Source organism: Nansenia antarctica (genome assembly GCF_963989245.1).
Source record: "Nansenia antarctica genome assembly, chromosome: 15".
Taxonomy (NCBI): domain Eukaryota; kingdom Metazoa; phylum Chordata; class Actinopteri; order Argentiniformes; family Microstomatidae; genus Nansenia; species Nansenia antarctica.
Window position 1 is genome coordinate 21,409,039 of NC_137685.1, and position 20,659 is coordinate 21,429,697.

Here is a 20,659-nt window from a genome sequence, read left to right on the forward strand (position 1 = left end):
CGGAGCGGTGCAGTGATGGTTGAGTAGTCCTTTATGAACCTGGCGCAGTAGTTGGCCATGCCCAGAAGACTTCTGATCTCACCTGGATCTTTGGGGTCGCTGGCGTCGTGAATGGCTGACACCTTCTTTGGATCTGCAGAAATCCCGTCGGCAGAAAAAATGAACCCAAAGAATTCAAGGCGCTGCTTGTTGAATTCGCATTTGTTGCGATTGAGTGTCAAACCACTGTCTTTCAGTCTTTTAAACACTGCTCTCAGAGTGTCGTCGTGTGCTTCCTGAGAGACGCCATAGATGATGATGTCATCGCTGAGGTTCTTCACGCCCGGTATACCTTGCAGCGTCTGGCAGATGGCGTTCTGGAACACTTCAGCGGCGGATGATATACCGAAGTTCAGGCGTTTGTATCTTCTTAGCCCGAGGTGTGTTGTGAACGTTGTGATGTAACGACTCTCTGGATGCAGCTCGAGCTGGTGGTAGCCTGCTGTGAGGTCCAACTTCGAGAATACCTTGGCACCGTTCAGCTCGTGTATTACATCGTCCATTGTTGGGGTGATATGTCGTTCTCGCTGAATTGCTGTGTTCGCCTGACGCATATCAACGCAGATTCGGACTTTATCAGGGTCTTTTGGCTTCGGTGGTGTGACGATCGGGGAAACCCAGGGTGTTGGTCCAGATATAGTTTCAATGATACCGTCGTTCTCCAGCTTCTGAAGCTCCGCCTCGACCTTCTGACGGACATGGAAAGGGACCCGTCTGTGCGGCTGGCACGTCGGTTGGATGTCGGGGTCTATATGCAGTTTCACCTGGACGTCTTTCAGCTTTCCGATTCCGGTGAAAAGCTCTGGGTAGCTCTGCACGAGCTCATCTGCGACAGTACGCCCACTGGGTGGCATCACTGGCGGCGTGTTCACCATATTGATGATCTGGATCAGCCCTAGTTCACTGGCAGTTGCGTAGCTGAGCAGAGATTGTCCGGCGTCGCCTCTGAGAACGTAGAACACACTCTCTGTCCGCTTGTTAGTAGCCTGTACTTTGCATGCAAATTTACCAATGATAGGTAGAGCGTTGTTGGACCCATATGGAAATATTTTGATCATGGCTGTGCTGAGCATAGGCTTTGGGTCAAGTGTGTTTAACACATCTTCATTAATTATGTTGACAGCTGCTCCTGAATCAATCAGTATTTTAACACTGACACCATTCAGCTTGATGTTGGTCTGGGGTTGCTGTATACTTGTGCTGTTGATTACATACACATACCTTTCGTCTCCACTTGATGAGTCTCTTGATTTGGTCTCGGAGCATGCTGTCACCTGGTTCACTTTCTTAGTGCTCCGCTGCTTGTAGTGAGCTGTGTCTTCCTCTTGGCTTTGATGTGCAAATTTCTGACCACGGCAGTGTTTGGCATAGTGGTTAGGCTTTCCACAGGCCCTGCAGTCCTTCCCTCTGGCTGGACAGTCACCCTCGTGTGGATAGTTTCCTCCACAGTTTCTACATTGCAAGCTCTTCTCTTTGTGCCTGTATGCTGCATGTTGCTGTTTGGCGCCCTTGAGATGCAGTGCATTGATTGCGGTGACAGCCTTCTCTTCTATGCTTTCTGCCTGTTGTTCAGAGATCTCTAACATTCTCCCTAGGTCTAACATATTAGTCAAAGTCATGTTTGGCTCTCTGAGCGCTCTCCTGCGCAGCCGTGATGAGGTACAGCTCTGTATTATTTGCGCGACTATTTCTCTGTCTGCATCTGCAAATTCACAATCTTTAGCTAGCATCCTCAGTCTGGTATGAAATGTGTCTAAAGACTCACCGGGAAGCTGTATGGCTTGTCTGAACTTGTACACAAGGTAGTGTGTGTTCTTTTTCGGTGAGAAATATCCGTGGAGCTTCGTCTTTGTGTTTTCATAGTCATCACTGTCGTCAGCCAGCGTGTCGTAGATATCATGGACTCTCTCTCCAGCTAAGTGAAGCAGCAGTGCCCTTTTCCTTATTTCTTGAGTAATGTTTGTGGCTACGGTGTAATTTTCAAATCGGTTGATCCATTTGTTCCATCGCGTTCCAAGCGAACTGGGATCGGTTTCTGTGTCGAATGGCTGTATGGCCATGTGGCCCGAAAATGCCGACTGCATGATACTAGCGTTAGCCTGGGTAGCTTAGCTTAGCTTCTTGCTAGCTAACTACTCACTTCGACTTTTCCGGACGGATTCTTCTTCTTCCTCCTTCAAAAATCGACACTGGTGGCGTTTCCACTTTGAATCCTCGTCGCCATTGTGATATTCTGACGTGTAGCAAGAATATAATGTATAAATGATGAGACACACACTGGATATCAATTGGACTCTTTAGTTATTCGATGTGCACGCATTACAGCATATGCATTCACTGACTCCGGACTGCGCATGACCGGGTCTTGACTCTTGACAGTATATCGAGTCTACCACCGGGTGGCAGTAGGTGGTCTAAACATTACAGGGTCGACCACATACTATGGAGTTATTCTTGAGCCTAATTAAATCAAAAGCAAAGAAATATTTTGTGAGAAAAAAAATCCACTTTGTAAGCAAAAACATAGATTTGCAAAATGTTTAATATTTTTTTGGGTTCTCAACTCCAAAACATTTGTTTACAAAGCTCAACTTTCTTTTGCTAAATTAAAATATTTGTTTGCTTTTGATTTAATTAGGCTCAAGATTAACTCCATAGACCACTTGACTGTAGTAGGGAGTTGATACCTAGATGGAGTTCAACTGAACTACAACTCCCATGCAAAAAGAAACACCCCGGGAAAATCTTACATTTCTGACTTCCTGTCTCCATCTTTTCGGATTCAGTGAAGAATTGATTGCTAGCCTGTTAAAGAAACATCAAGGTGAGTCATCAACCCGGGGAATATCTATATATTAATACGGTGATATGTTACAATAACTTACAGACTATATCAACGTTTACTTATAGTGAAGGAATGTATCTCAATGTCAGAGGAGGAGGGAGAATGGTAGCTAGCCGTTATTAGTAGCTCTCTCGGCTTGAAAATAGCCGAAACGTAGATGCTACCGTGGCTATCTTGCTGTAATGGTTGCCAGGCCAGTGAGGCATTGACGTTAGAATTATAAGGTTCTATCTCCATTTTTGGTCACATTTTAGTTTTTTTTACATAATCTGATCCATTAGGTGATTATTAATGCCTGTGTGGTGTTATTTTTTTAAAAATGTTGACATTTTTGAGTTAGTAATTGATCAAATCATAATGGAATCATAATTATCTCACAAAACATAATGTAAAAACTCTGACGCTCAATATCTCTGAACTGCCCTAAACGGAGATAGAACCTTCTCATTCTAAACGGAGATAGAACCTTCTCATTCTAAACGGAGATAGAACCTTATCATTCTAAACGGAGATAGAACCTTCTCATTCTAAACGGAGATAGAACCTTATCATTCTAAACGGAGATAGAACCTTATCATTCTAAACGGAGATAGAACCTTCTCATTCTAAACGGAGATAGAACCTTCTCATTCTAAACGGAGATAGAACCTTATCATTCTAAACGGAGATAGAACCGTATCATTCTAAACGGAGATAGAACCGTATCATTCTAAACGGAGATAGAACCTTCTCATTCTAAACGGAGATAGAACCTTATCATTCTAAACGGAGATAGAACCTTATCATTCTAAACGGAGATAGAACCTTATCATTCTAAGCTCACCCAATGAAGAAAGAAAGCTAACCAGTCTCTATGTTTACAGTTCAATGTGAGTGGCAGTCAATGGCATTTCAATATTGTAACGTGCCTATGGTTAGTTAGCTATTTATTAGAATAATGATCATTATAATGATCATTATTCTAGCTGTAAGTGAGCGGGAAGGTTCGTCTCTAGGAAGCCGCACGGACGCCCAGGCAGAGCTATGTGATGGTGGTGTGCAGAGACCATTGCTAATACATGCAGACCAGGGGATTGTATTACGTGATTGTAGCCTATTATTATGACTGCAGTGTGTTTTTGTCCCATCTCATCTAGCTGTAATCTTATCTGTCCGATCAATTATCAATGTTAGAGCACTATTATTAGAATCAGGTGACCTTATTATACACACACACACACACACACACACACCCTTATAAAGACCAATATTGGTTGCCATGGGAGCAATATCCCTATGCGTACTTATGCCTATCCCTGTGAGATGTTACTGTCTGGCATTTGGTTATAACTGTCATTCATTTCATAATTTTAACTCTGCCAGATAAGTTGGTGTTTGGAGCTTGACGAAGATGTGGGATGGGCCCAGGCAAGGACCCCGGGGGGGACCCCCATTTCGGTAAGCAGTGGGGATCATGGCAGTATGAATTGGGAGACATTTAACCAAGTTATTTTTTTTTGTAAAATATTATTCATACCTGTGTATTAACGGTGTAATTACTGCAATAACAACATTCTGTAGCGTACTGTGTCATCTGTGAGGCTACATGGTATGGAGTTGGGGTTTGTGCTTCCACTTGTGTGAACGTAAACCACTGAATTAGGAATTTCTTCAGCATTTCTATAGTATTAGAAAGCTATTACAATGTAGGCGTAAGTATGTACTGTTACTGTGTAACACCAGGCCAATACAATGGTGTTGTACTGTTGATCACAGACTGAAGAGTGACCCTTTGACTAAAATGGAGGCACATACTTATTTTGTATTGTATTGATTGTGAAGTTACTTACACACTCGGTCATCAACACAATTTGATGTTTCACTCGGTCTGAATGAGGTTTAAAATACTTGTCTTGAACTAGGCCTGCACCTATGGTTGTGTCACAACATTTTCCTCATTATGAATGTGTTTATTGTCAGTTTTTACATCCCGACAGCTGTTCAACCCGTAACGTATGAATGCTCCCGTTTTTGTTCCAGTGGGGACAATCGTGGAGAGATGTTTGGGGGCAGAGACGGCCCCATGCCTGATTTCAGGGCTAGAGATGGGATGAACATGGGGCCTATGGGGTCTATGGGTCCCAGGCCTCAGGATCGACCCCCCATGGACATGAGAAGGTTAGACGGTCCGCCGAATATGAGGGGGGGCCATGACAATATGGAGCCACATGACATACGAGGTAGAGAACCGCCCCGAGATTTACTGAGACCTGGGGAAGAGACAGACTTCACCCTCAGAAGGCACTATGAGATCGCCATCAGAGACAAGCTGATAAACGCAGCCTCCGCAGGTTTCATGGGGCAGGGCAGGCACAATGTAGACATGAGAGGAGGGAGGGGCATGCAGGGATCTCCGCGGGATCTCCGAGAACCGAATGACAGGTTCATGGGAATGAGAGACAGGGACATGTATCGCAACGATATGCCAGGGTTCAACAATCCCAACATGGACTCGAGACGAGGATTCCCCATGGACCCGATGGGGAGAAACGAGGGGTTCAGAGACATGCGTGAGAGGGACAGACCTCCGATGGGCACGGACGACATTGATGGGTTTAATATGGATATGCCTCCGCGAGAGAGAGGGATGATGGACGTCGACAGAAGGGGAGCTCCGCCGTCGAACCCGAGAGGTAGATTTGAGTCGGATATGGACTTCAGGAACCACCCCTCTGAATTCAGGGGTAGGGATCGATCTCCCCTAAGATTTGGGGATGACGACGGTGCTCCGATGGACGCCAGGGGAAGGCCCAACAACCCTCCTGATCTTAGTGGCGCAAGCAAACCCAAGGCGTCGGCCACAGACGAAGGCACCCTCAGAGAGCGAGAATTTCCGGACGACTTGCCAATGGATTTCCGAGGCGACGATGAGGTGTCACTCGCAGAGGAGTGGAGGAACCGTAGCAAGAGGGAGAGCCAGAGGGAGAGCCAGAGGGAGCCTTTTCCACCCCCTATGGGTAGAGGTATTCCCCCTTTCCCTAGAGACGTAGGCCCTCCGGGGCAGAGATTCCCTCCAGTAATGGGCCGGGAGGGTGGCCTAGCAGAGGGCAACAGGGACAGACCACCCCCAGAGTTCCCAGGGAAAGAAGGCGGACCCTTTGGTTTCCCTCGCCGAGACAGAGAACCTCCAGGTTCTCAGAACTGGGAAAAAAATCCCCAGACCATTCCCTTCGTCGGGATGAATCTACCACCGGGTATGGGCCGCAAGGGTCCCCAGGACCCTCCGTTTCCACCCATGAACCCTCTGTTAACCCCCCAGAACAGAGAGAACGACAGCAAGCGCTGGGACAGGGATCCCAAGCAAAATCAGAATCCACCGATCCTAGGCGACAGACCCGCGTATCTCCTGGAGAAGAATCCGCCGCCTCCGGTCGGCCAGGGGCTAATGGATCACGCTCGCTTCAAAGGGCCGAAGGACGTGCCGGTTCAACAGGGACCTGAGGGGGGGAAGCTGGGGCCGGGCACGGGGCCGGACTTCCAGAGCAACAGCAGAGAACAGCAGAGGGACCAGGACTACAGGGACATCGACTACAGGACAAACTCAGGACAAACGAGGGTGTTTGACTACAAACACGAGGACCTGCCAGGAGCAGAGAAAGCTCTGAAGGAAACCAAACAAGTCCCGCCTCCCAAGTTCACCGACTCTGGGTCCCAGGTGAATAACGCTTTAGTCTCACTAATTCGTAACCTAATAAAATCTCGATTTGTTTCTGAGATTCCTAACCAAAGCTGTACATATTTTTGTCCTCTTACCCGAAATATTCTATATTGTTTTTACAATGTCTTTAATGTGTTAACTGTTATTTGAATGATAACTATTAACAAAAGGACCAAGATTACCGGAGTGCAACTGTGAAAGACAAGGTTTCCCATACGATCTGCATTACTGGAATTCCCAAGACCGCCACGATGGAGCAGGTACAAATCATTGTAAATAAACATCACACGAGTTAGGATTCATTCTTACCCTAAATTCTTGAACACAGTTTTTTTTTTATATCTGTGTGGTTTATTGGTTTAGATCATTTTTTAAATAATATTAGACATGGACCCGAATATTTCAGTATTATTTCACACTCTTGCAGATCCTCGGTGCCTTTGCGGTCCGTGACGGCGTCCCGATGCAGGGTATGAAGATAAAGAACGTGGTGCCAGGTGAGACAGAAGTCCCCGTGTGGATCTGCTCCGGGCTAACGATAGCCCAAATGTCTTACGAACTGTTTCGCTATTCCGTTTGTCCGAACCACTACGCTCATACTCTTTAAAAACGTTTCCTTTGTTGCTCCAGATGTTCTTGATCCTGGTGCAGTCGCCCATCAGTTCAACAGAGCTGAGTTTTTAGCCATTGATTAGCCTTTTTTCAATGTCTGATGATATAGGAGCACTCTCAACAGTTTAAGGAGCTTTCACCCTCACCTGCAGCCTTTGACAGTGACATTTGACTATCAGAGTCACAGATGTTCTTGTGGCAAAGCATTTCTTAAATTTGTTCAGTCATTTGTTTCCCTGTGTCACTGTTTTTCTATTTTTGGTGAAACAAACTACTCATTACCTGAGAATGTAGGGAGCAAGTCTGACCATGCATAACGCTCTCTAAGTGCTCGGCCGAGACTTCAGGTTCTTGAGGTTTCTCTGATCGTTGTTCAGCTTAGACCGAACGCTTTTCTTCAGTTTGTTGATTGTAAAACAGCACCAACTGTCCTTTCTATTGTCTGTTGAAATGCCTACCTATGTCAATGGAATTACGTTTGTCAAAAGGCAATGACCATGACACTAGGCCTAATTCGTTGAACACGTTTAATCTGGATCTGTGTTTATCAGCTGAAAAGGGTATGATCACGGGTATTCAAGATCATCTTACTTGCATTTTTGAGTCCATGAGAGGCTTTGAGTGATCATTTCTTTTACTGACTGATTTAAAGTTTTGATATAGCAGGTTTATTCTGAGGGAAAATAGGTTTTTATTTTTATATTTAACTGCAGCAAGATAATGGTAGATATCTCATGTAAAATAGGCTGTTACATTGGTTTTTCCAATTTGGGCAGACATGGGAAGTTATGAATCTGGAATATCGTGTTGATTCAAGCTTAACTCCAGCACTACAATTCCAACTCAAAGACCAGGGACACAACACATGTAAATGATGCAATGTAGGTACTAGGGGTGTAACGATACATCGATGCATCGATTCATTGACTAACGATCTGATTACATCGACGCAATGTAAAAATATCGATCTATATCGTCATCTTATGCGCGCAGAGAGAGAGAGAGAGACTTGAAAAAGATACGAATGTTTTTCATTTTTGATGAGAGACAGTAAGTATCCCTTTTAATATATATTTTGGAACATCTCTCTGAACCAGGGAAGTGAACATACTCGCGTTCGCAATGAGTTCGCATTCACCGTGTGTGACTGTCTACTGGCTCGGCTCCACTTCTCGGCTCCTCCTCCTCTCGCGTTCGGCAATCTCCGGTGATCTTCGGAAATGTTCGGCTTGTGTGAGTGCGTCTAATGAGAGTGCGTCTAACGGGAGTCTAATGGGCGAATACATTGACCGTTTTGGACACCAAAGATATTTTTTAACATCTACTCTTCGAGGCGAATCCAGTCAGACCAATATCAGACCTGCTGGACGTGTGTGTGTGTGTGTGTGCGTGTGTGACTGGATGTCTCTCTGAACATGTGTGTGTGTGTGTGTGTGTGTGTGTGTGTATGTTAATGAGCTGTATGTTAATTACCACATATTACAATTGATAATTGTTAGATTGGCATATGATATCGCGTCATATCGATCATATCGTCATATCGATCTTGAATCGAATCGAAATCGTATCGTGACTGACATTGTGATATCGTCAAACATTGTATCGTCATACAAACAAATCGATATAATATCGTATCGTGATGAAGCTGGTGATTTACACCCCTAGTAGGTACTGTATGTTGTGCTGTGAAGGTATGGAGATGTTGGCATAAGTATCCGAATTAACGATTTTTGGATAACGATCAGACTTTTCCCCACTGTATTCGCTGAGTGAAATGTAACACAACCACAAAATGTTATCTCTCGATGTGCTCATGAACCACTGCCTTTTTCTTTTTTGACTGTCCCTGACTGGCATTGACTAACGCAAATCCATCTGTATTTCAAATGCTGTCCCCAGGTTACAGCTTCGATACGGCCTATGTGGAGTTTTTAAACCTCGAGGATGCTGTCCACTTCATGGAATCCAACCAGGTGGCCCATCCTCGTCTCTCTACAAAGGCTGTCTCCGGGCAGGATGAAGGGGTCGGGCTGGGGGGTGGGCAGGCAGTTAGACGGGGCATGGGAAGGGAGAGCTAGGGGCTGGGCAGGGTTGGTTATCATATAATGGGCATGTGTTGGTTGGGGGGGGGGGGGGGGGGGGTGGGAGAGATTTCTTCTGCGAAAATAAAAAGGCAGAATCTAATTCCCACTTTGCTTTAGGTTGTGTGTAGACTAAAAAACCACAGCGAGGCCGTTGTCCTGTTAGCTGGTTACGAACAGGAAAGAATATCCTAATTTCTCAATTCGACGAAGGTCTTCATTAAGACGTTTGTAGACAGTGTCGATCGGGTTTTATGTCAGAAAGGTCCTGAAAACATTCTCTGATTTTAAGTTTAAGGTGGTAGGAAATTGTTGACCTGAAAGGACTGTCCCCATTGTATTCTAACTACTCTGAAGTCTTAAGTGTTTTTTTCTTTGATCGAAAATTCCCCACAGTTAAGAGTTTGTCTTAGTCCTAACTTGCTTTTCTCACTAGACCTTTGCTCAGTTCAGATGTTATGTGAACAATTAAGCTTCCGATATTTCATTTTGCAAAGATACGGCACTTCAAGTAAAATTGTATACCTGGTGTTGAAAATGGGTTGTGTGCTTAAAGGTAAGGCAGACATTTTTGAGCTAGCCTACAAGTGAGATTACTATGTTATTGTTTTCTTTCTCACATCTATACCTCAAACCTGCCTTTTGAGTGAGGGTCTTAGATATTGTTTGACTACATCCTCGTGCACTAATCAGTCACGTTGTGTTTTCCTTGTGCTTGTTTTTTTGACCTTTTGACCTTTTCAGGGAAAAGGCCAACATACCTTTGTTTCAGTCCCTCTGGCAATATTGAAAACCTGTTCAGTTTCTTACGTGTGCTCTGATCTTTCGTACACACGATACATTCCTACTTGCCAATACCTTGAGTGATCTTGATGCCTACTTTACCCCAGCTCTTGTTCATCTTTCTGTGGGGTACTTACATACACAAGACTTTGTGTCGTCTTTGGGCGCTTACCAACTTGAGGATGGGATTCCGTTCTCGACAAACGGGTGATAAAGACCTATTCAACTCCCTTTATCTTTGTGTAAGACTGGAGAGCCCTGCAGCCGCTGTAGCTGTCTGCAGCAGCTCTGAAATTGACGAACTCTTACATCAGATCCACTTATGTCAACCACTTTAAGCCCAATTGACACCAGTTATCTTTCTCTTGACCCATCTGTTCTTGGCTCACAGTGTTTCTTGTGTGACGCCCCTCTGCTTATCCTGTTGGGGTGGCTTCGCCGCAGAGTACCTGCTTCCTACAGTGTTGGGGGTTTTAGCACTAGTAGTTGCAAATGTCAATGCCATTTGGTTGCACTAGTATAGTTTCTTGAAATGGTGATGACGGAAAAGCTGGTGTCGGCTAAAATCTGGTACCGATATCACAGGAGTCTTTCTCATTCTCAAACACCTATGGTCATGTGTTTCTTTTGATGGCTTGTATTGATTAGATATATAATGGTGAAATGGTTACTTCAGTCTTTCATGTAGATGCTTGTACCTAGAAACATGTTGCCGTTGTTGATGGGTAAAGTGCTAGAATACAGTACCTTCCATGTGGTGCTTTGGTTTAGCGAATCCCATTCATGGTATTAGACTCTTTTGGAAATGGCAGCAGTGATTATAAATACAACTCTAGGTCCCCATTTTAGTGAAAAACTACTTAATTTGCATGTTCAACATTTAAACTTGAGACCACCAGCTTGCATGCCTGGTCAGTGACGTTTGCTTTGCTTTAGACAGGGGTAGTGGTGGTCTAGTGGATAGTGAGTTGGACTTGTGATCGGAAGGTTGTGAGTTCAAATCCCGCCTGAAACCACACCATTACTAGTGTGCCCTTGGGTAAGGCACTTAGCCCTCAGTTCCTCCAGGGGGAATGTCCCTGTAATTCGTAATTGTAAGTCGCTTTCGATTAAAAGCGTCTGCTAAAATGGCAACATTTAGGGAGATTTAGTTAAAGCACACTAGTTGCAAGCACAATCAATTTAGCATTGACATTTCTAAATGTGAATCCGCCCTGCACAGTCAGTTATGGGTTTTTATTTTCTGTGTTTACGCTTTCTATGATAAGATACGCAATTCACAAACACATCTCAATAGAATACTTAAGCACTTCTGCAAGTTATCCACTTATGCAATCATTTTTAGTTGACTATTTTATTTTAGTTAAATCATTTTAAATGATTTTCTCATTTGGTGATGAGAACGATAGGGTGAATTTCCACTTCCTTGCAAACACTAACACAATTGCATGGACGAAATATCTCACAAAGGGAACCCTAAGCAGTGGTCCATCTGGGTTCCACACACTCCTCAGAACCATAAGTGGCCGCCCATGTGACTCTCCCCACCGAGGAGAACTAAACCTGCCACAGTGCATGATGGGAGTCTTGTCTTGTCTCTAAGAACATTATAGATGTAAGTGTCATGGTTGACCAGGAAGCGAAGGTCAGTCTGAAGGTGGCTTAACCCTCTTCCTGTTTTTCAGGGATCCCTGAAGGTTGGCACTAAAACGGCCCTGATGAGATACGTCCAGCCTGACAGGAGCGCCAAGGAAGCTCAAGTGAGTATCGGAGCTGTCGAGCAGGGGAGGCTGGCGGAGGTGGTCATCGGAGGATGCGCTCATTATAACGCATGGAATGGAATCAAACCCGTGTTTGATGCTGTTCTTCATTCCGTTCCGGGATTCTCCCCCAAAGAATCACGCTGTGAACTTATGCCTGGTACACACGCAAAGATTTTATTTTCTTCTTATTTTCTTCTTATTGTAATTTTTTACCCTAAACCCTTAAAATAACTTAAAAAACAAAACAAACAAAAAACTGTTCAATCCATGATTTTTTAGCTTCATGTGTGGGGCCTCTCAGATAAAAAATGTGTTACGATTTAGAAAATCTTTGTGTGTACCAGGCTTTGGCGGGGCCACCAATGGCGTTGTTAGGACTGGGCATCCGGGACTATAGCCCCGAATGTTTTATGAATAGCCTTGGATCTCTGGATTGCTGTTGATTTAGAACCAGCCCCCCCCCCCCCCCAACCAAAAAGTCAGTAAGCACCGCCCCCTGTACTCCTTCTGGTTTGAGACGACCACCACTAAATAACTTGTCTTCCTTCCTGCCATGCATCAGGAGCCAGGTCATAAGGGCCCCCCACCCCAGGAGCCCCTTCTGCCCAGCCCAGCCGAGCTACTGGCGAAGGACAAGACCGGACGACCCCCAGTGCAGGACGACCCCCAGACCAAGGACCCCGCGGGCCCCGTGGAGCCCCTCGCTCAGGGGGGGCCTCAGTCGTGGCAGCGGAGCTCAGACCTCACCCCCGAGGCCTGGCAGCAGCAGGTGGACCAGCAGCTCCGCCAGCAGGAAGCCGAGCAGCAGGCCGAGTCCTGGGCCAGCCGCAACCCCCAGCGCCACGGGCCGCATCAGACAGACCCCATCTTCAAGGAGAGCAAGAGTGAGTGTGCCGGGGGGGGGCTCTAGTCCAGGATCCAGGAGCGGGCAGACGGAGCAGGAGATTGGTGTGACGGGAATAAAGTGACAGCGTCAAGTCCAGTCAGTCAGTCAATCGAATGTATGTGTATAGCACTGTTTAACCTAGACGAACGTCGCAGAATGCCGAATGCTGAATGAACAACACTGACCAATGTAAACAATGAATACAATGCAATACATTGTGACATTGTGACATTCTAACACCGAACCATAGACCCTGGAAGAGCCGAGGACCAGCGTATAGGGTGGAGTGGATTTAAGATATTCTGGGGTAGTGGATTTATTCAGTCCAGGGTAAAAAACAGTGTGTTTGTTCTCTCTCTCTCTCTCTCTCTCTCGCCCTGCAGCCATGATAATAAAGAATGTCAAGCCCACCACGACCGTGGAGACCATCCTCAAAGCCCTGGACCCCTTCGCCTACCTGGATGAGAGGAACGTGCGCCTGGTCAGGGGCAAGCCCCCCGGGGCTAAATGCTTCTGCTTCGTCGACATGGACTCCCACGAGGTAACACAGAGTACACATTAGCATGCTAATACACATTAGCATGCTAATACACATTAGCCCAAGTCTATTACACCTGCCACTCCCTTCATTAGCATGCTAATACACATTAGCCCAAGTCTATTACACCTGCCTCTCCCTTCATTAGCATGCTAATACATGTTAGCCCAGGTCTATTACCCCTGCCACTCCCTTCATTAGCATGCTAATACACGTTAGCCCAAGTCTATTACCCCTGCCTCTCCCTTCATTAGCATGCTAATACACGTTAGCCCAGGTCTATTACACCTGCCACTCCCTTCATTAGCATGCTAATACACGTTAGCCCAGGTCTGTTACCCCTGCCACTCCCTTCATTAGCATGCTAATTAATACACATTAGCCCAGGTTTATTACCCCTGCCACTCCCTTCATTAGCATGCTAATACACAATAGCCCAGGTCTATTACCCCTGCCACTCACTTCATTAGCATGCTAAGCGTCTGTCTCCCTTATTTTATAAAGTGGTGTCAACAAACTCGTTTTTTTGAACACTAGGAAATAGATGTGTTTCTGTGTGATCTCATGGCGTCCTTCACGGCCTTCTATTCTAGCAAGTGACCCGTCTGGTGGAGCTGCTGACCAAGCCCAGGCCTCTCTCCATCGACGGGGTCAGGGTATACGCAGAGGTGGCCAAGCCACTGAAGAATCAAAAGTGAGTCCAGTTTCACTCATGGTTTTATGTAAATCAGTGCTTTCTAGTCTTAAGAAACCCTGAGTTGATCACTGATAATGTGTCTTGTCTTTTTTCTTTGTCTCCTAGCTATAGAAGAGAATTTGATAAGTCAAACACTTCTCTCCTGGGGTACCCGCCTGAGGCCAGTATGCTCGAGGTAGGTGATGTCATATGCTGTTTTATTCTCATGAATTAGTGTATTGTAGTTTAGTGCATTAGTATGTATAAGAAAATAATAATAATTATAATAGTAAAAACCTAACTTAGATTTGTTTACTTATCTCAGCAGCAGCAGTACTATTCTCAACCACCACAGGGGGGCGCTCCAGGTGCCATGCAAGGTAAGACCTTTCTCCTCAGCCAGCATCCTTGTTTTAAGTCCCATTTTTCCCTCACATTTTGTGCCCTCCACGGTCTGTACTATGACATCACACTTACTCTGTCTGCACGATGTTTGTTGATCGTGCCTTAAGCTGCGTGCACACAGGGCCATTGCGTTGCACCGGAAGTCATTCATCTCAATGGGCCCGTTGCGTTGATCAGTTGCCTTGCTCTGCATTGCGTTTCTTGACCGTCAGGGTGCGGCAATCAGTCAAAAAATTTCAGCTTTTTGCGTTGCGTTGGATCCGGAAGTAAACCGGAAGTAGTTTCTTGCCCGGAGCTCTCGCCTCAGATTTTAAATCCTACATTTTGGCCGCCATTGGCTAAAATCTGTAATTTGGCGTTGGTGTTAATGTCATTTTATGAAGTTTTTATGTTTTCAGGCGAGAAAGTAACCATATATATTCACAAAATGTGTCCAGTTTATCAAAATAACCCGTTTATATATCTGATCTGACATTTTTTCCCCACTTCTGTGGGAAACTTCGCTAGCAACACGAGTAGAGTTGTTGCGTCTGCATCGCACGTTGAAGTACGTCAAGTCCATCCCAACAGGTTGCGCCAGAACGACGATGACAATGGCCCTGTGTGCACGCAGCTTTAGTCATCATGTAATCTAGGAACCTGACAAGTCATTTGTCTTCACGGTTCCTACGCTGTCTGGAAAAGTATGGGATAAAATATTGACAATTTCCAGACCTGGAAAAAGTAAGAAAAAGCAAAAAAAAATCTGACATCTGTGATTCCAGACCTATGCCATATTCATGTGTAACTGCCTGTCTGTCAAATATGAAATAGCTACGAAATGCTGCAACGCAAATCTGTGTCAATAGCTTTTTAAATATATTGAATTGTGTTCCAGCCATTTACACAGATTTACATTGTAGCCGTACGAAGCTATCTCATGTTTGACAGAGGTCATCATGAAGCAGTTACACATGTGCGGAAACCCACCAATCATCTCAGCAGTCTGGAAAGTTCTGTCTGGGAAAAAGTCTGTTGAAATGGAACGTGTAGAAACCCTGTGTCTGTCTTTGTCCTAGGTGACCTGATACCTGGATCCATGCCTGGGGGTCCAGACCCACATCTGAACCCGAGCCTCACCCAGGTGACCTGCCACCATCAGACAAATCTAAAACTCTTCTTCACACAAAAAATCGTAATGTTAACGTTAGCAAACATTGTTAACGGGATCCAAAAAAGTTTCGATATATAGAACAGCTCAGTCTCATTGTTAGAACAGGCCGGGAATGTCATAATGAAACACACAGGTACCTAACGCCTTGCCTCCTGTGTGTATTCCAGGGGGTGGGCTACGGCGAGACCCCTCCAGTGGACCCCTCCTTCCAGGCCCTTGGTCCCCACGTATCTGCAGCTGCCGCAGGCTTGGCAACACTGCCAGCCCCCGGCGACGGCTCCGAAGCCTACAGCTACGGTAAGAGAACACCATAACACCATAACACCACAACCCCACAACAGCCTAATAGAAGTATTTCTGTTTAAATAAATCAAATACATTTGTTATATATATTGATATGTGATGTCACATGCTCAGTGAATGAAAGGCCATATTTCAGTGGTGCTGTGCCACCATGTTGACTATGTGTCAAGATTTCTGAGCAAATCAAACATACATTTCCAAAGATAATAACATAAATGAAAGATAACAAGTCATGATAGAGTAGCTATTTGATCGCCGACAACATTGTTGTTAAAAGTGAAAGCATTATTATGTTCCTCGCTTAATTCAGCGTTTTAGCGACGTGTTTTTAGTGACGTGAAAAATGTTGACACGAATAATCACAAGTTGTTTTTTATAATGCGATCCATCACTATCTTAGTTAGAGAGCCCTGAGGAACTGAACATCTGTGAAGAACTCCAAACACACACGGACATGTCCTCACTCACACGTTCAGGCTGTTGTAATGACTCTTGTTCTGTCCTTTTTCCCAGCTTCTGAAACTCCAGACATGACCAACTACCTTTACGACGCCACCTCCGGGTTCTACTACGACCCTCAGACGACCCTGTACTACGACCCCGGCTCCAGGGTGAGGATCAGAGGTCAAACGGGAATGTCGGACGATCGACGAACATGTTTCTGACGTCATAATCACGACGTCGTTCACGCCGCTCACTTTTACCCTGCGTGTCTCGTGTGTGTGTGCGCCTGTGTGTGTAAACGTGCACGTTTGTGCCCCACAGTATTTCTATAATGCGGAGACCCAGCAGTACCTGTACTGGGACGACGCGTCAAAGACCTACATCCCAGTGCCGGGCCACGGCACGGAGACGCAGACCCCCCAGGCCCAGCCCCCCACCATGGCCCCCGACGTCCAGGCCATACTGGCCAACCCCGCAGCCGACGCTCCACTGGATATGAAAAAACCTTCGGACCCCCAGCCTCCCCCCACCCCCGCCCTGGCCTACAACGCTCCCCCCGACCCCGCCTCTCTCTCCAACCCCGCCACCGACCCCAACCCCTCTCAGGAGAGGAGAGAGGAGGAGGACGACGGCGGCTTTCACATGGACAAGAAAGACAAAGACAAGGACAAGGAGGAGAAACCCAGAAGCCTCGCTGCTTTCAAGGTGAGCTGTTCTACGAGCGTGTCTGTTTGTGTACGAGGAAGTCTCCTCGGACCGTTATTTCATAACGTCCTGCATGTCATCCCTCCTCTCTCTCACCCATCCTTCCTGTCTAAATCTCTACTGTATCTGTCAATAAATGGAAAAATATGAGTGGGACTGCCCCACTCAGAATTTTTTTAAAATTATGTAATGTCAGGGTTCGACATTAACGCTTGCCCGGAGCAAGTAAAACATTCACCGGGTTTGATTGCGCGAGCCCGACGACGCTGCTGGATCCTGGATATGTTTAACGGTGAACAGGAAGAACAACAGACGGCGCAGGCGCCAGACCAGACTAGATGATCGTGGAGTGAAGATATTATTAAAGCCTGTCGATCACCCGTTGCACCGCGTACGCTTTAATAATATCTTCACTCCACGATCTGGTCTGGTCTGGCGTCTGCGCCATCTGCAAATGTTTGACTTGCTCCGGGCCAGCAGGCCAGCGTTAATGTGGAACCCTGAATGTTGAACTCACCTCCTGTGTCTCTGTCTCAGATCATGAAGGACATGGAGCGCTGGGCCAAGATCCAGAACCGGCAGAAGGAGAGCGTCCGGGCCCCGTCTCCGGTTCTGAAGTCCCCCGGAGGGTTCGACGACAGGAAGACCTCCAAGGCGGCCGACGCAGCCTTCACCATCTTCGAGAGGAAGGTGAGACGTCTCGCTGGTAACCTGTGCAAGCACACAGCTTTTTGTTTTGTACTAATACATGTTTTGTTTTTCTGCATTCCTGAATTTATTAATATGTTATGTTATTCTCTATGTTATTTGTATTCAGGGGTTTGGTTTTTTTCTTCTTTTTTTTTTCTCTGTGCCGTTCTTTTTAGTAAACCATCTTTGGGTCCTTAGAAAAGCACTATATAAGTTTAATGTATTATTATGACCATTTAACTGGTAAATACTATTACCAATAAACTCTTCACTTGAGATTAGAAGGGACAGTGGAAGTCTGGCCTAGTCAACATTGTAAAGGCTAACATGACAACATTGTGACATCTAATGTCTGTGTCCATCCAGGGTTCGGCCGGTGACGAACTCTTCAAGAAGCCCATGCTGCCTGTTGGCAAGAAGGAGAAGGGCTCCAAGGTGAGGTCTCACACCACAACGCCTTGAACGCTCTCTTCTCCTTCACTAAACTAAGAGGCCGTTGTGATCATAAGAATAACCTATGCCATTTAGCTGATGCTTTTTATACAAAGCGACTTAGATTGATTGATTGATTTGATTGATTGAGATGTTTATTTCAAATATGTGCAAAACGGCAACGATACATGAATAGATTGCAGTGAGCCCATACATTTTTCAGTATCCCCCAGCGGGAATCGAACCCACAACCTAAGCGTCGTCAGCACCATTCTCTACCAACTGAGCCACATAATCCAGAATGTTTATTTGGACCTTCTCTGCTCTGCCTCTCCAGTCGGCCATGGGTTCTCTGGGTCTGCTGGCCTCAGACTACGCTGCGACGGGCAGCGACGAGGAAGAGGAGGAGAAGCACGAGCCCCTCCGCGCCCCCAGGACCCTGGCGGAGGAGAAGGAGGACAAGCTGACGGACTGGAAGAAGATGGCCTGTCTGCTGTGCAGGAGGCAGTTCCCCAACAAGGACGCGCTGGTCCGCCACCAGCAGCTCTCGGACCTCCACAAGGTACCGGATCAGTTAATCAATCAGTCAAATGTACTTCCTTAACATCATTGTTGTTCCGTACAGTTGTACAGTAATTACAATTGCAACCTAATTCTTGATGCCCATGCGCACAGTTGTAGACAGAGATCCTGAAGGAACCAGTTCAGGTTTGCTTGTCTATAACATTCATTGTCTTATTCATTGTTTCATTGTTTATTTGAAAGCAAAATATGGAGATCCACCTCAAGATCAAAAGGTCGAAGAAGGAGTTGGAGGCTTTGGAGAACCAGGAGAAAGAGGTACGTGAAGACTTGTTTCTGCTCTCCTCCACACAAACACATTTGAATTGGTAAAGCGTTTTACATTTACATTCAGGGCATAAAGCAGCGCAACGGTTATGAATACTTCAGAAAAAGAATGTCGAGGTGAGACGTGAATAGTGAGTTTGAAATGTAATATGGCAAATAACCAAATCCAAGACAGGCCAACACCAGGAGCCTTTGGGAGGCTGGGAAAGCAACCTCTTGTCTTTCTCTGACCCGCACTGCTTCACTGAAGTCTGAGTGCAGTGAATGTTATGAACATGGAAGGTTAGGGTAACAGGCTCATTGTAATGCATGGAATGGTCTCTGGACTTGCATTAAACACGCGTGTGTCTTTGATACCATTCCTTCTCGCATTACAATGAGCCCAGTCTCCGATTTCGGTTCCTGGTTCGATTCCGGCAGCGGACATATCCTGCATGTCATCCCTTCTCTCTCTCTCTCACACCCATCCTTCCTGTCAAATCTCTACTGTCTCTGTCACAATAAAAATTAAAATATGAGTGGGACTGCCCCACTCAGAAAAAATTACTTAGAAAAAAAAAGATGTATTAATGTGTGAAATTCCTCCCACAGCTCAGTGCCAAGGAGTCCAACGGCTCCCCGGAAATAAAGAAACGTAAACATCACCAACAACACCACCAACAGCAACATCACCAACACCACCAACAGCACCAGAACTCTTGGGCCGGCGGCTCGAGGTAGGTGTACCCTGGGAGTTCACGGGTTCCGGAGGTTGCTGGAAGTGGAATAATGTTTGAAGATGTCGGCCATTTTGTTGCTTTGTTGCGACAGAGCGTTTCGTATTCATGCGTTAACACACGTTGTTTCTCTTTAGGGACATGCATAAGGGCAGCGACAGACCGGGCCTCGGCTCTGAGCCAGTCGAACCAGTAAGTAGTAAAGCAGTGGAGGGAGAAATAGGTGGACGGGCTCTTTGTAATGCATGGAACGCAATCACACAGGTGTCTGATACCATTCCTTATTCCATTCCATGCATTACCATGAGCCCGTCTGCCTATTTCTCCCTCCCTGAGCCTCCCCTGGTGTAAAGCATTACTGTTCTACCTAGTCAGTGCGGTAAACTACTTTTTATGCTCAGGATTATTATTATTTCTTTTCTTATTTTTTAACCCTTTGCCTTTTCCCTTCCTCCTCTCCTTTTCCACAGAGGAAGAAGAAGGAGCCAGTGGTCTGGAACCACGCCACCTACAAACAAGCAGTCCGTAAGGCCATGTTCGCCCGCTTCAAAGAGCTGGACTAACCTCACTTCCTGTGAAAATGCAGATCCTGCCCGGCCTCGTGACTTGATCGGCCCACATCTCCGTTTGTTTGTTACGTGCCGGGGCGGGGCGTCGGTGGGACGCCACACTCCCTGCCACGCTCCCTCCCCCTCCCCCCGTTAGGGCCTGAGCTCACTTCCTGTCTCCTGTGGTTCCCCACTTCTACGTACCAGCAACGTAATACGGCCGTAGCCCACTCGAGCCCCCCCCCGACATGTACTGACTGTAGAGCTGCTACAGTGATCTCTATGTTAGGAGATTCTCCCCCAATTTACAGACAGTCATACTGTCTAATCCTGGAGAGATAGTGAGTTGATGTTGAATTGAAATGATCAATGCGGAAAGGAGGGAGGGAGGGAGGGAGGGAGAATCAATGGCGTGCTGACAGCTGCTCCAGAGACCCCCCGCTGTCTTTGTACTGTGTTAATCAATCCATTAAGTGAGGTAGATGTTTTGTTTT

The 20,659-nt window shown here is 46.1% G+C and overlaps 1 protein-coding gene across 1 annotated transcript; it reads left to right on the forward strand.

Moving 5' to 3' along the window:
* Positions 1-4,274: 4,274 nt before the first annotated feature.
* On the forward strand, positions 4,275-20,459 carry rbm6 (RNA binding motif protein 6; the record flags this gene model as incomplete). The annotated part of the gene is made up of 22 exons (XM_080546080.1): positions 4,275-4,321; positions 4,904-6,578; positions 6,752-6,841; positions 7,009-7,078; positions 9,093-9,166; positions 11,743-11,817; positions 12,383-12,704; positions 13,090-13,247; positions 13,838-13,938; positions 14,047-14,116; positions 14,246-14,300; positions 15,384-15,448; positions 15,646-15,775; positions 16,295-16,392; positions 16,547-16,930; positions 17,468-17,620; positions 17,987-18,055; positions 18,390-18,614; positions 18,818-18,892; positions 19,493-19,617; positions 19,755-19,809; positions 20,088-20,459. 22 exons carry the CDS (start codon positions 4,275-4,277, stop codon positions 20,178-20,180), a joined length of 4,209 nt encoding a protein of 1,402 aa, XP_080402206.1. The 3' UTR covers positions 20,181-20,459.
* Between the last annotated feature and the right edge of the window lie 200 nt (positions 20,460-20,659).